Source organism: Salmo salar, chromosome 22 (assembly GCF_965601325.2).
Source record: "Salmo salar chromosome 22, fSalSal1, whole genome shotgun sequence".
NCBI lineage: Eukaryota > Metazoa > Chordata > Actinopteri > Salmoniformes > Salmonidae > Salmo > Salmo salar.
Window position 1 is genome coordinate 29637494 of NC_138312.1, and position 14417 is coordinate 29651910.

At 41.6% G+C, this 14417-nt stretch overlaps 1 protein-coding gene across 1 annotated transcript; it reads right to left on the reverse strand.

The window, feature by feature from the left end:
- Nucleotides 1-3689, reverse strand: LOC106583097 (MICOS complex subunit Mic10). The gene is made up of 4 exons (XM_014166913.3): nucleotides 3533-3689; nucleotides 585-632; nucleotides 347-456; nucleotides 1-225 (listed from the first exon to the last, which is right to left on the reverse strand). Exons 1-4 carry the CDS (start codon nucleotides 3591-3593, stop codon nucleotides 217-219), a joined length of 228 nt encoding a protein of 75 aa, XP_014022388.1. The 5' UTR covers nucleotides 3594-3689; the 3' UTR covers nucleotides 1-216.
- Between the last annotated feature and the right edge of the window lie 10728 nt (nucleotides 3690-14417).

Consider the following 14417-nt stretch of genomic DNA (forward strand, 5'->3'; position numbering starts at 1 on the left):
TTATTTGTGAGCACTCAAATACTTTATTGACACAGATGACAAAAGTAACTTAGGATATTTCTGTCAAATTCTTCATTACTGTTTTATTAAATATATACATATTGACTGCCCTGAGACTCACACAGTAATTACATTGGGTGGCAGGGAGACAGAGTTCCGTCCAAAATAATGAGGACGAGACAGCAACTTCTACATCAGCCAACTCTCATCAGTCTTCTACTGTTCCTGAAAGACAAAAAGAATAGTAATTGTATTATGTGCAATTATTGTTGAGGACAAAAGATGGGATACTGTGTTTCAAACTTAATGACATCGACCTTGGTCATGACGTGTGTGATTTGCTCACCTTCACCATGTGGCCATGGAGCAGGTAAGGTGACCTGAAGTCCTGCTGGCAGTTGGAGTAGCCCATGCCTAGCCCCACACCCGAGCCAAACACCACTGGCCATGTGCGCCCTGAAGATGGGACGGACAATTCACTTTAATAAACAAACCATAACTCCCACAAAGATCAACACATGGTCAGTGTTATTAAAAAGCACAAATTACTATGACTGTTCTCTGCTGTCTGAGGCAATACTCACGTTTGAAGAAGAGAACTGAAAACACAATCCCCACACCAAGGCCGGTGGCTACAGCAAGGGAGAGAGAAAGAGAGCGCGAGAGAGATGCATAAACTTCGACAGAGGAACAGACAAAAACCAACTCAGCAGCACACCCTATGATTAAGTATTGGGGTGATGCACACATACACACAGGTACGGAATTCCCTGGTGTGCTCCAAATTAAAACTTCTCTAACGAGGTAAGGGGGGCAACATGGCCCCTAACCCCAGAGCTGGTTAACAGCACCTGTCAGCCAGACATGGTTCATTAGAGAGAGAAAGCGGGAGAAGATGAGGAAACGCATGTGAAAATGAACTTAATTGGAAAGAAAAAAATGGAAATGGAGCGGAAAGGGAGAGGAGATGTCTGGGGGTAGGAGGAGCTAGTGCTGTGAAGGACAGACACAAAGAGGAAGGAGAGATGGAGGGGGATAGAGGACTGGCAGTGTGATCTAGAGATCTGGGATGTGTAAGTAAGGGAGAGTGAGGGTCCAGTCTGGTCAAGCTGAGGGTCCAGGTGGGTTGATGTGATCTCCATGACTAGGATGTGGACAGACGAACTGATCAGACACCACACAGACAGACCAAGTAAGTGTGGACCAGAGGGGGAGCTTGAGGAGGAGGAATGTGTTTGTGTTCTTAGCTTCACCTCGCTGTGGGCCGCGCCCCACCCAGCTCCGGGCCAGCCATCGCAGAAACACATAAAAACAACAGTTTGGGCCCCTCCACTTCTTAATTGGATTCAGAGAGCTATGCAGCATGACTATGTGCCGTTGCCAGAGCACTCAGACGCTGCTCCCTCCGTCAGGATTACACAATTTACACATGTCAAACAAGACCACAAAAACGACATCCCACATCTTTATTGCTGCTGACAAACATAAAATCATGCTCCTCTTCACCCCCCCCTTTCCAGTCCAAGCGTTAAGATTTACAGACTCAGCTTTTGTCTCTTTAACCCCACTCTGTCTTAATCTGTCCATTTCTCCTCCTCCCGCTCCTCCCCCTTCCTGTGATAGTTGCCGAAATGCAGTGAAGTTGGCCAAATATGAAGCCAGATCTGACAGTTATGTATCTCTAGCCACACAGTGTGATCAAAATCTAAAACCTGGAAATTAGGAAGTTCTCATGGCTAGTTGCTCCAAAGCTAGCTGACATTCCAAGACCATGGCCAAATATCTTGGTTACAAAGGATGAGAATTAAAATCCCTCTGAGGAAAAGCACTACTTCAATGGACTCTAATTTCCCCAGATATTGTGATTGGAAAGGGTGCCTTAATATCATCAGTTCAACATCAGAATGTGTGACATGTTCTTGGACATTATTATTTTATTGTGGATATTGGACTCTACCTTCACACTCCACATGCATGATTAAAATGTTTTATTCCCAACACGATCCAGCAACTGTAATAGTAAAGTATTACCGTTAAGACAACATAGGCCAGGGATAAGGCTAGTGAAACTATAGTGTCTGCACTGACCTTTCTGTAAAGTATAGTAACAATTTACATTAACTGTAAGTTTATGAATCCTCATTACACATCATATATCAGCACATGATAGACATGACAGGGGTCCATGTGGCTCAGTTGGTAGAGCATGGAGCTTGCGTTGCCAGGGTTTGGGGTTCGATTCCCACGGGGGACCAGAATGGAAAAGTATAAAATGTACCGAGCACTACTGTAAGTCACTCTGGATAAGAGTGTCTGCTAAATGACTAAAATGTCATTGACATAACTACATAGAACATAATTAAAGCTTGATTTATGTACTCATAGTAATGTCGGTATTCCAATAACACTGGTTATGTTCTGATTGAAGATGGGCTTGATACGCATACAGTTCAGGTGCATCATTACTGTATAGTTTGTTTAATCATATTAACCTATAAAGACTAGAGGACTCAATGTCATATGCAAGTGTCAGTATTTCTTAGATTTTTTTAATCAAGGCAATATGCAACAACGCTGTCTGTCCATAGCCAATACTGTGCCTAATAGAGTAGGTCTCTCTCTGACATGAAAGAGGATGAGACAAGGCTAGGCCAGGGTAAATGATGGGATGAAATTGTTAACAGATGCATTGATGAGCAATAGGTATGCTGTCAGCAGCACAACATAAGCCATGTGGAATGTTGCTTGGATCTTGCATCAGTGGCACAGTGGAGTGAAGTTCATGATGAGAATAGATGGTGGGTAGGGGCAATGACAGACACACATCCAAGACCCTCTATCAGGGGTGTATTCATTACGTCTTGCAACAGAAACCATTTAAAAACGAAACGGAAGCAAAAAGAGCAAACGGAACGAAATGGGGAGAGATCTACCTGAATTTGTCAAATAGAAGCTCTCGTTTTTGCAGCAAACATTTTACTCAAAACGGGAAAAGTTCTGTTCCTAATCGTTTTGCAACAGACAAAACGATTTTCAACAGAATAGGTGTAATGAATACACCCCAGTTGCCTGTGACCTGCATTGCAACAGTTAGGGATTCTGGTAACATTTTACTGCATTACATTGTATCAGTTATAGCATTAACAGTTACTGTCATTGAAACATTGTATCAAAGGCTTAAATTAGGGCGTGAAGGGCACGAGATCTGAGTGTTTCAAGGTCTTGTCGCAGAATAATAAAAAACAGAGTACCTGCGCAGGCAAACGTTTGGGTCCGCTTCTGCAACACAATAGCCTATAATATAATTTCTACAACAAATCAATCAGCCAAAAAATATAGCTATATTAATGGGGCTTTTGGTTTGAAATGGCGATTGACCTCACCGGGTAACGATACGGTCCACACCATGCGATGACAGGTGGCCTTGCTAAGATCATGCACCTAGTCCCCGTCTTACACTGCCCTGTTTTAGGTTGTACGCTGTTCGGAATACATTTCTCAATAGATGATTTTTTTAAATATAGATATTTACCTAACTTAACAGCGCTATCAGCTAGGCATCGGTCCCACTTCCGTCCCTGTTCCTCGGCCATGTCTTAAGCTGCTACCCGTCCAACGACAAATCTTCAAAAACCGCGAGATTGGGGTCATGTGATCCCTACGTCACGCTTCTTCTTCTTCTTCTTCTTCTTCTTCTTCGTCGTCGTCGTCGTCGTCCTTCTTCTTCTTCTCCTTCTTTAAAGTTTATGGCAGATTACAACTATTGGTGTATTGCAGCCACCTACTGTACAGGGTATATAACAACCATCCCTCTCCTTCAGTCACATCCCTTTATTTTTTTATTTAACCTTTATTTAAGTGGGCAAGTCAGTTAAGAACAAATTCTTATTTACAATGGCGGCCTATGAAAAGACAAAAGGCCTCCTGCGGGGACGGAGGCTGGGATTAAAAATAAAAATAATAAAATACAAATATTGGAAAAAACACATCATGACGAGAGAGACAACACAACACTACATAAAGAGAGACCTAAGACAACAACATAGCAAGGCAGCAACACATGACAACCCAGCATGGTAGCAACACAACATGACAACAACATGGTAGAAACACAACATGGCAGCAGCACAACATGGTAGCAGAACAAAACATTATTGTGTATTCCCTACACATACTCAGGTGCCTGTGAGGATGGAGCATTCATCGACGGGATTCCTTGTAATGCCTCTGCAGAAAAATCCCCAAAATGTAAAAAAAAAATGCTCAGCCGCACACAAAATGACGCCTATTTTCTCAGATTTCCATTCCGTTTCCACTGTGCGGTTGACAACCAAAGTAATAAACGTCCACCTTCTTAACATGCAAAGTGTTAGGATCCCTCTGTTGACAATTAATATCATCTTTTGACTCTACTCCTACTACCATTACTTCTTCATCTTCACTCCTTTCTTCTACTCTTGTCAACACCTCCGGATAGGTGACATTCTGGACAGCCCTTATTCTTGCCACCTCCCTCTCCTTCACCTAACCGGACACGTCAGAAATTCAAGTGCATGTTCAACACCCCAATTGCAGCATTTACACTCAGCTGGCATATAATACTACTCCCGTCTACATACACTTGACACATTACCAAATAATTGACATTGATCACACTGCATGTGTTTGGGCATGAATGGCTCACAGGGTTGGAGCGAAAATCTACAGGAGGTGAGCAGGGTTGGAGAGCCCTGCACTAAAGTAGATCTCAGAGTACTTTGTTGAGGGAAGCTTTTTTATGACCAAACAATGAGGTGAGAGGCATTACAACAACTTGGCCCATATCCACAAAGCATCTCAGAAAAGGTCCTATTGGAATCCTGTTAAAACCTGTTTTAAGACAAAATAAGCTTCCAGCTCAGAGTAGGTATTAGGATGATGTTAAGACACTGCCCAGACAAACTCTCAGCCAGGAGTAAAATTAACTAATAAAAGTTTCTCTCAGGCGGTAATCAAAACAGTTTGAGGTAGCACAAAGGAAAGATAGTGATGATGAAACCCTTTGATGGCGCCATAGACAATGATAGAAGCCTCTAGTGGCCAAAAGGCCAAATTAGCATGGGCAACGCCATAGAGATAAATAGTAATGGCGTCTTTTTATAGGCACTAACTCCACCATGGTTCGTTGGACAAAGCCTATGCAGAAAATGAATTGGGTTTTTGGATTTTGGGGGGATAAATGCCAAAAATAAGGTCTGTAATTAACACAGGTATAGGAGATCTTATACGTTTTGTTCTATGAGATCATCTTCATCAGCTAACGTCACTTTTTGTGAATTTTGAAGAATTTATTATATTTTTTAAAAAGCACATGAAGTATATAAAGGCTTCACAATTCATAACTGCTATTATCTCATAGAACATAACTTATAAGATTTCCTAAGCATGCGTTAACCTCAGACCTTATTTTCTGCGTTTACTCCAAAATCCTATTCTTTCACCATTCATTTTACGAGTTTTAGGATGACAAGTTGGCGAGCGCTATTGAGGGCTTCCACCATAATGTAGACAACTGGGTGGGACATCTGACTTCATTGGCTGATCCCTCCTAGTGATCATGTTGGAGTCATGTCCAACCGGGTCATCAGAAGGGATCAGCCAATCATGAAGAAGAAAATTGACTACTTTAAAATTGAGATAGCTTCAATGGCGCTGCCAATGCTGTCACATGCACAGCTACAAAGATGAGTCCTATCTACATGTACAAATGACCCCGACTAACCTGTACCCCTGCACATTGACTCGGTACCGATACCCCCTGTATATAGTCTCATTATTGTTATTTTATTGTGTTACTTATTTTATTTGTAGTTTATTTAGTAAATGTTTTCTTAAAAGTTCATTGTTGGTTAAGGGCTTGTAAGTCAGCATTTCACGGTAAGGTCTACCCTACACCTGTTGTATTCGGCGCATTAGAAAAATAACATTTGATTTGAGTTCTCTATCTATCTCTATGGAAGGTGTTAATTTACTTTGTTGCAAAAGATGGCGGGAATAAATAACCAATCGCGAGGAGGCATCGACAGTGAACTCATTCCCTCCCCCACATGCCCCCCTAGACACAACTACGACAACATAACCAACAAAAACGGGTCACAACTACTGCAGCTCTGTCAGACGCCGGGTATGTACATAGTCAATAGTAGGCTTCGAGGGGACTCCTATGATAGATACACATATAGCTCATCTCTTGACAGTAGTACTGTAGACTACTTTATCACTCACCTCAACCCAGAGTCTCTTAGAGCGTTCACAGTCAATCAGATCACAGCAAAATCACACTCCACTTGAACAGAGCTTTGCGCAATCATGAGTTATCAAAGCCAAAGGAAGTTATTTATTACAGTGAAACATTTTGTCCAGGATATTGTCTAGAAGGGATTGAATTTGCTGTTGCCTAATTGTTTTTTGGTAGATTTCCACACTACTTTCCTTCCATCTATATAATTTCTTAATATTATTAAGGTGTAAACTTGGCTGTAGAAATCTAAACAGTATATTTGACCTCTCAGCTTCCCTATCAAATCGAAAAATGTCAAGCAGACAACCTAAGTAAATTAACAACAATGACAAATGGTTTGATGAAGAAAAAATGTAGAAACTTATCCAACCAAAAACATAGAGACCCAGAAAACCTGAGCTGACGCCTTCATTATGGCGAATCACTAATACAATACAGAAATACACTACGGAAAAAGAAGGAACAGCACATCAGATATCAGCTCAATGTAATAGAAGAATGCATAGAATCTAACCACTTCTGGGAAAATTGGAAAACTCTAAACAAACAACAACATGAAGAGTTATCTATCCAAAACAGAGATGTATGGATAAACCACTTCTCCAATTATTTTGGCTCTATAACAAGGAACAAAGAGCAAAAACATATACATGATCAAATAAATCTTAGAATCAACTATTAAAGACTACCAGAACCCACTGGATTCTTCAATTACATTGAATGAACTAAAGGACAAAAACACAAACCCTCCAACCCAAAAAGGCCTATTGGGTTGATGGTATCCTGAAATTAACTGATAAAATATACAGACCACAAATTCCAATTGGCTATACTTAAACTCTAACATAATCCTCAGCTCTGGCATATTCCCCAATATTTGAAACCAAGGACTGATCACCCCAATTGTAACGACCGTCGTCGCAATGAGACCAAGGTGCAGCGGAGGATGTGTTCATCATAAAGGATTTTAATAAACGCTACAAACAAAACACTAAAAGAAACGACAGCCAAACAGTCCTGTCAGGGTTAACACAAACCTAGACAGAAAATAATCACGCACAAACCCCAAAGGAAAAACAGGCTGCCTATGTATGACTCTCAATCAGCAACAACGATCTACAGCTGTTCCTGATTGAGAGCCACACATGGCCAAACCAAAGAAACAAACCAACATAGAAAAATAAACATAGAACGCCCACCCATGTAACACCCTGGCCTAACCAAAATAGAGAACAAAAAAACCCTCTCTATGGCCAGGGCGTTACACCAATCCACAAAAGTGGAGACAAGTTTGACCCCAGTTTGACCCCAAGACAAGTTTGACCCCTTGGGAAAATCCTCTGCGTTATCATTAACAACAGACTCTGACATTTCCTCAGCGAAAACAATGTACTGAGCAAATGTCAAATTGGCTTTTTAACAAATTACCGTACGACAGACCACACATTCACCCTGCACACCCTAATTGACAAACAAACAAACCAAAACAAAGGCAAAGGCAAAGTCTTCTCATGCTTTGTTGATCTCAGAAAAGCTTTTGACACAATTTGGCATGAGGGCCTGCAATACAAATTGATGGAAAGTGGTATTTGGGGAAAAACATACGACATTATAAAATCCATGTGCACAAACAACAAGTGTGTGTTAAAATTGATTAAAAAAAACACACATTTCTTTCCACAGGGCCGGGGGGTGAGACAGGGATGCAGCTTAAGCCCCACCATCTTCAACATATATATCAACGAATTGGCGAGGGCACTAGAACAGTCTGCAGCACCCATCCTCACCCTACTAGAATCTGAAGTCAAATGTCTACTGTTTGCTGATGATCTGGTGCTTCTGTCCCCAACCAAGGAGGGCCTACAGCAGCACCTAGATCTTCTGCACAGATTCTTTCAGACCTGGGCCCTGACAGTAAATTTCAGTCAGACAAAGATAATGGTGTTCCAAAAAAGGTCCAGTTCCCTGGACCACGGATACAAATTCCATCTAGACACTGTTGCCCCAGAGCACACAAAAAACGATATATACCTCAGCCTAAACATCAGCACCACAGGTAACTTCCACAAAGCTGTGAACGATCTGAGAGACAAGAAGAGCCTTCTATGCCACCAAAAGGAACATAAAATTTGACACACCAATTAGGATCTGGCTAAAAATACTTGAATCAGTTATAGAACCCATTGCCCTTTATGGTTGTGAGGTCTGGGGTCCACACACCAACCAAGAATTCACAAAATGGGACAAACACCAAATGAGACTGCATGCAGAATTATGCAAAAATATAATCTGTGTACAATGTAAAAAAACAAATAATGCAGAATTAGGCTGATTCCATCTAATTATCAAAATCCTAAGCAAGCTGGTCCTGGGGCTCTGTTCACAAACACAAACAGACCCCACAGAGCCTCAGGACAGCAACACAATTAGACCCAACCAAATCATGAGAAAACGAAAAGATAATTACTTAACACATTGGAAAGAATTAGAACTAGAATGCTATTTGGCCCTAAACAGAGAGTACACAGTGCCAGAATACCTGACCACCATGACTGACCCAAAATTAAGGAAATCTTTGACTATGTACAGACTCAGTGAGCATAGTCTTGCTATTGAGAAAGATCGCCGAAGGCAGACCTGGCTCTCAAGAGAAGACAATCTATGTGCACACTGCCCACAAAATGAGATGGAAATTGAGCTGCACTTCCTAACCTCATGCCAAATGTATGACCATATTAGTGACACATATTTCCCTCAGATTACACAGACACACAAAGAATTCAAAAACAAAACAAATTTGGATAAACTCCCATATCTAGTGGGTGAAATACCATGGTGTGCAATCACAGCAGCAAGATTTGTGACCTGTTTCCACAAGAAAAGGGCAACCAGTGAAGAACAAACACCATTGAAATACAACCTACTGTATATTTATGTTTATTTATTTTACCTTTTGTACATTAGGTGGAAATTGAGCTGCACTTCCTAACCTCATGCCAAATGTATGACCATATTAGAGACACATATTTCCCTCAGATTACACAGACACACAAAGAATTCAAAAACAAATCAAATTTGGATAAACTCCCATATCTAGTGGGTGAAATACCACGGTGTGCAATCACAGCAGCAAGATTTGTGACCTGTTTCCACAAGAAAAGGGCAACCAGTGAAGAACAAACACCATTGTAAATAGAACCTATATTTATGTTTATTTATTTTCCCTTTTGTACTTTAACTATTTGCACATCATTACAACACTGTATATATACACAAGATAACATTTGAAATGTCTTTATTCTTTTGGAACTTTTGTAAGTGTAATGTAGTTTTTTATTGTATATTTCACTTTTGTTTATTATCTATTTCTGTAGGGACTGATGCTGGAGATGAGAAGCAGGAACGGGGAGTTGAACATTTAATAAAGAACGGACATGCAACAGGACAGGAACAGCGTCAGAACTGGTTACACCAAAAATCCTGAAATTTCCATCCCTAACTATAACATTTTCCAACAAGATAGAACTGCCAAAGGGGGTGGAGTTGCAATCTACTGCAGAGATAGCCTGCAGAGTTCTGTCATACTATCCAGGTCTGTGCCCAAACAATTCAAGCTTCTACTTTTAAAAATCCACCTTTCCAGAAACAAGTCTCCCGCCGTTGCCGCTTGTAATAGACACCCTTCAGACCCCAGCTGTGCCCTGGACACCATATGTGAATTGATTAACCCCCATCTTTTCAGAGTTCGTACTGTTAGGTGACCTAAACTGGGACATGCTTAACACCCCAGCCGTCCTACAATCTAAACTAGATGCCCTCAATCTCACACAAATTATCAAGCAACCGACCAGGTACAACCCTAAATCTGTAACCATGGGCACCCTCTTAGATATCATCCTGACCAACTTGCCCTCTAAATACAACTCTGCTGTCTTCAACCAGGATCTCAGCGATCACTGCCTCATTGCCTGCGTACGTAAAGGGTCCACGGTCAAAAAACACCCCTCATCACTGTCAAACGCTCCCTAAAACACTTTAGCGAGCAGGCCTTTCTAATCGACCTGGCCCAGGTATCCTGGAAGGATATTGACCTCCTCCTGTCAGTAGAGGATGCCTGGTAGCTCTTTAAAAGTGCTTTCCACACCATTTAAATAAGCATGCCCCATTCAAAAAGAAGAACTAAGAACAGATATAGCCCTTGGTTCACCCCAGACTTGACTGCCCTTGACCAACACAAAAACATCCTGTGGCGTTCTGCATTAGCATCGAATAGCCCCCACGATACGCAACTTTTCAGGGAAGTCAGGAACCAATATACTCAGTCAGTTAGGAAAGATACGGCAAGCATTTTCAAACAGAATTTTGCATCCTGTAGTACTAATTCCAAAAGGTTTTGGTACACTGTAAAGTCCATGGAGAATAAGAGCACCTCCTCCCAGCTGCCCACTGCACTGAGGCTAGGAAACACTGTCACCACCGATAAATCTATGATAATCGACAATTTCAATAAGCATTTTTCTATGGCTGGCCATGCTTTCTACCTGGCTACCCCTACCCCAGCCAACATCTCAGCATCCCCTGCAGCAACTTGCCCGAGCCCTCCCCCCCTCTCTGTGGACCCTCTCTTTCTAAAATGATCCGCCAAAATTGTTGCAACCCCTATTACTAGCCTATTCAACCACTCTTTCGTATCGTCTGAGATCCCCAAAGATTGGAAAGCTGCCGCGGCCATCCCCCTCTTCAAAGGGGGAGACACTCTAGACCCAAACTGTTATTGACCTATATCCATCCTGCCCTACCTTTCTAAAATCCTCGAAAGCCAAGTTAACAAACAGATCACCGACCATTTCGAATCCCACCGTACCTTCTCCACGATGGAATCTGGTTTCCAAGCTGGTCAGCCATGCTCAAGGTCCTAAACGATATCATAACCGCCACCGATAAAAGACAGTACTCTGCAGCCGTCTTCATCGACCTGGCCAAGGCTTTCGACTCTGTCAATCACCGCATTCTTATCGGCAGACAGAATAGCCTTGGCTTCTCAAATGACTGATTCGCCTGGTTCACCAACTACTTCTCAGATAGAGTTCAGTGTGTCAAATCGGAGGGCCTGTTGTCTGGACCTCTGGCAGTCTCTATGGGGGTGACTCGGGGTTCAAATCTTGGGCCGACTCTTTTCTCTGTATATATCAATGATGTCGCTCTTGCTGCTGTTGATTCTCTGATCCACCTCTACGCAGACGACACCATTCTGTATACATCTGGTCCTTCTTTGGACACTGCTAACAAACCTCCAAACGAGCTTCAATGCCATACAACACTCCTTCAGTGGCCTCCAACTGCATTTAAATGCTAGTAAAACTAAGTGCATGCTCTTCAACCGATTGCTGCCCGCACCCGCCCGCCCGACTAGCATCACTACTCTGGACGGTTCTGACTTAGAATATGTGGACAACTACAAATACCTAGGTGTCTGGTTAGACTGTAAACTCTCCTTCCAGACTCACATTAAAAATCTCCAATCCAAAATGTAATCTAGAATCGGCTTCCTATTTCGCAACAAAGCCTCCTTCACTCATGCTGCCAAACATACAAATCAAATGAAAGTTTATTTGTCATGTGCGCCGAATACAACAGGTGTAGATCTTAGAGTGAAATGCTTACTTACAGGCTCTAACCAATAGTGCAAAAAAGGTATTAGGTGAACAATAGGTAGGTAAAGAAATAAAACAACAGTAAAACGACAGGCTATATACAGTAGCAGTGTTATAAAAGTAGCGAGGCTACATACAGACACCGGTTAGTCAGGCTGATTGAGGTAGTATGTACATGTAGATATGGTTAAAGTGACTATGCATATATGATGAACAGAGAGTAGCAGTAGCGTAAAAGAGGGCTTGGCGGTTGGTGGGTGGGACACAATGCAGATTGCCCGGTTAGCCAATGTGCGGGATTCTATGCTAGGTAATGCCCCACCTTATCTCAGCTCAATGGTCACCATAGCAACACCCACCCGTAGCACACGGTCCAGCAGGCATATTTCACTGGTTATCCCCAAAGACAACACTTCCTTTGGCCGCCTTTCCTTCCAGTTCTCTGCTGCCAATGACTGAAACGAATTGGAAAAATCACTAAAGCTGGAGTCTTATATCTCCCTCTCTAACTTTAAGCATCAGCTGTCAGAGCAGCTTACCGATCTCTGTACCTGTACACAGCCAATCTGTAAATAGCACACCCAACTACCTCATCCCCATATTGTTACTTATCCTCTTGCTCTTTTGCACCGCAGTATCTCTACTTGCACATCATCATCTGCACATCTATCACTCCAGTGTTAATGCTACATTTTAATTATTTCGCCTCTATAGCCTATTTATTGCCTTACCTCCCTACTCTTCTACATTTGCACACACTGTACATAGATTTTTGTATTGTGTTATTGACTGCACGTTTATTTATGTGTAACTCCGTGTTGTTGTTTTTGTTGCACTGCTTTGCTTTATCTTGGCCTGGTCGCAGTTGTAAATGAGAACATGTTCTCAACTGGCCTACCTGGTTAAATAAAGGTGAAATATTATTTTTTTTACATTTCAAAAAGACAGACGACAATCAATGCAGCAGCTGGGAACAGAGCTGGGGAACTGACAAGTATAGGGGAGGTAATAAACAGGTGACTGAGTCTAGGTGAGTCCAATAATTCGCTGATGAGCGTGATGAGGTAAGGCAGGTGTGCGTAATGATGGTGGCAGAAGTGCGTAATGCTGGGGTGCCTGGCGTCTTTGAGCACCAGGGAGGGGGCGCGGGAGCATGCGTCACAATTTTACTTGCTTTGGCAATGTAAACATATGTTTCCCATGCCAATAAAGCCCTTAAATTGAATTGAACTCTATACCATGCTCCATAAAACCAAGGTGAATGTGACATAGGCCTACTTCAAATGTTGCAATGGTAAAATGTATTATATAAATTTCACCTTCAGCAATCACTCTGCCTACTCTTAATTATTGCCTAGTATGTTAGCATGCATAACTTTTTTTAACCAATTCTGTTAGCCTATATATCAACTCACTTCACTCCTGTTTAAATCGCTTTGGTACAGTAGGCATCATGTCGCTTACCGATAATGTTGCTGAGATGCAAACAACATTTGAAAGGTCTATCATTTTCATCAACACAATCAAAGTTAACATAAGCCCTAGAGGACTTCTACTGCCCAGTTTATAGACATGTCCAATATAGGTATCTTTTTTCAAACAATGTGACGTTGCGCTCCAAAGGGATAACTTGAAATAGCATGATGTAGTAGGTAATTAAATAATCGAAAGAAAAATGTGTTAATTTATTAGCCTATTGGTTTTAAGCATTTAGGCATATGATGTACAATAGGTCTTGTGAAATCATTGCCAAAAGTGCAAGAGGTATCGCTGCATGTAGGTCTAGATTATTTATGGATTGACCATATAGAAATATGAAAACATTATTTGAACAACTCCAAAGCAATTGTATGTGGCATAGGAACAACTGATTCGCTGCATTTTTCTATTATCAAAACTGGTTAGGACAGTTCAGGAAGGTCTCTCTCCTAAATATCTGTCGACTAGATGGGATGCTTATGATTAAAGAGGCTTCACGCATAGCTTTTATTTTTACCCATAAGAGTAATATTTGTAATATTTCTGCTGTAAATTGTCAAAGATGTTTTGCAGGTTTGGTTGACCTGTATAACATAAAAGTCCAGAGTCAGACCTACAGTGGGGGGAAAAAGTATTTGATCCCCTGCTGATTTTGTACGTTTCCCATCATTTTAATAGGTTTATTTGAACAGTGAGAGACAGAATAACAACAAAAGAATCCAGAAAAACGCATGTCAAAAATGTTATAAAATGATTTGCATTTTAATGAGGGAAATAAGTATTTGACCCCCTGCAAAAGATGACTTAATACTTGGTGGCAAAACCCTTGTTGGCAATCACAGAGGTCAGACGTTTCTTGTAGTTGGCCACCAGGTTTGCACACATCTCTGGAGGGATTTTGTCCCACTCCTCTTTGCAGATCTTCTCCAAGTCATTAAGGTTTCGAGGCTGACGTTTGGCAAGTCGAACCTTCAGCTCCCTCCACAGATTTTCTATGGGATTAA

What these genes read in the sequence shown, in the direction of transcription:
- LOC106583097 (XM_014166913.3), bottom strand. Translation starts at nt 3,593, where the DNA reads ATGGCCGAGGAACAGGGACGGAAGTGGGACCGATGCCTAGCTGATAGC. An exon ending in TGATAGCGCTGTTAAGTTAG is followed by an intron (nt 633 to 3,532) that starts GTAAATATCTAT and finishes CCCTTGCTGTAG; the next exon opens with CCACCGGCCTTGGTGTGGGG. An exon ending in TTCAGTTCTCTTCTTCAAAC is followed by an intron (nt 457 to 584) that starts GTGAGTATTGCC and finishes TCCCATCTTCAG; the next exon opens with GGCGCACATGGCCAGTGGTG.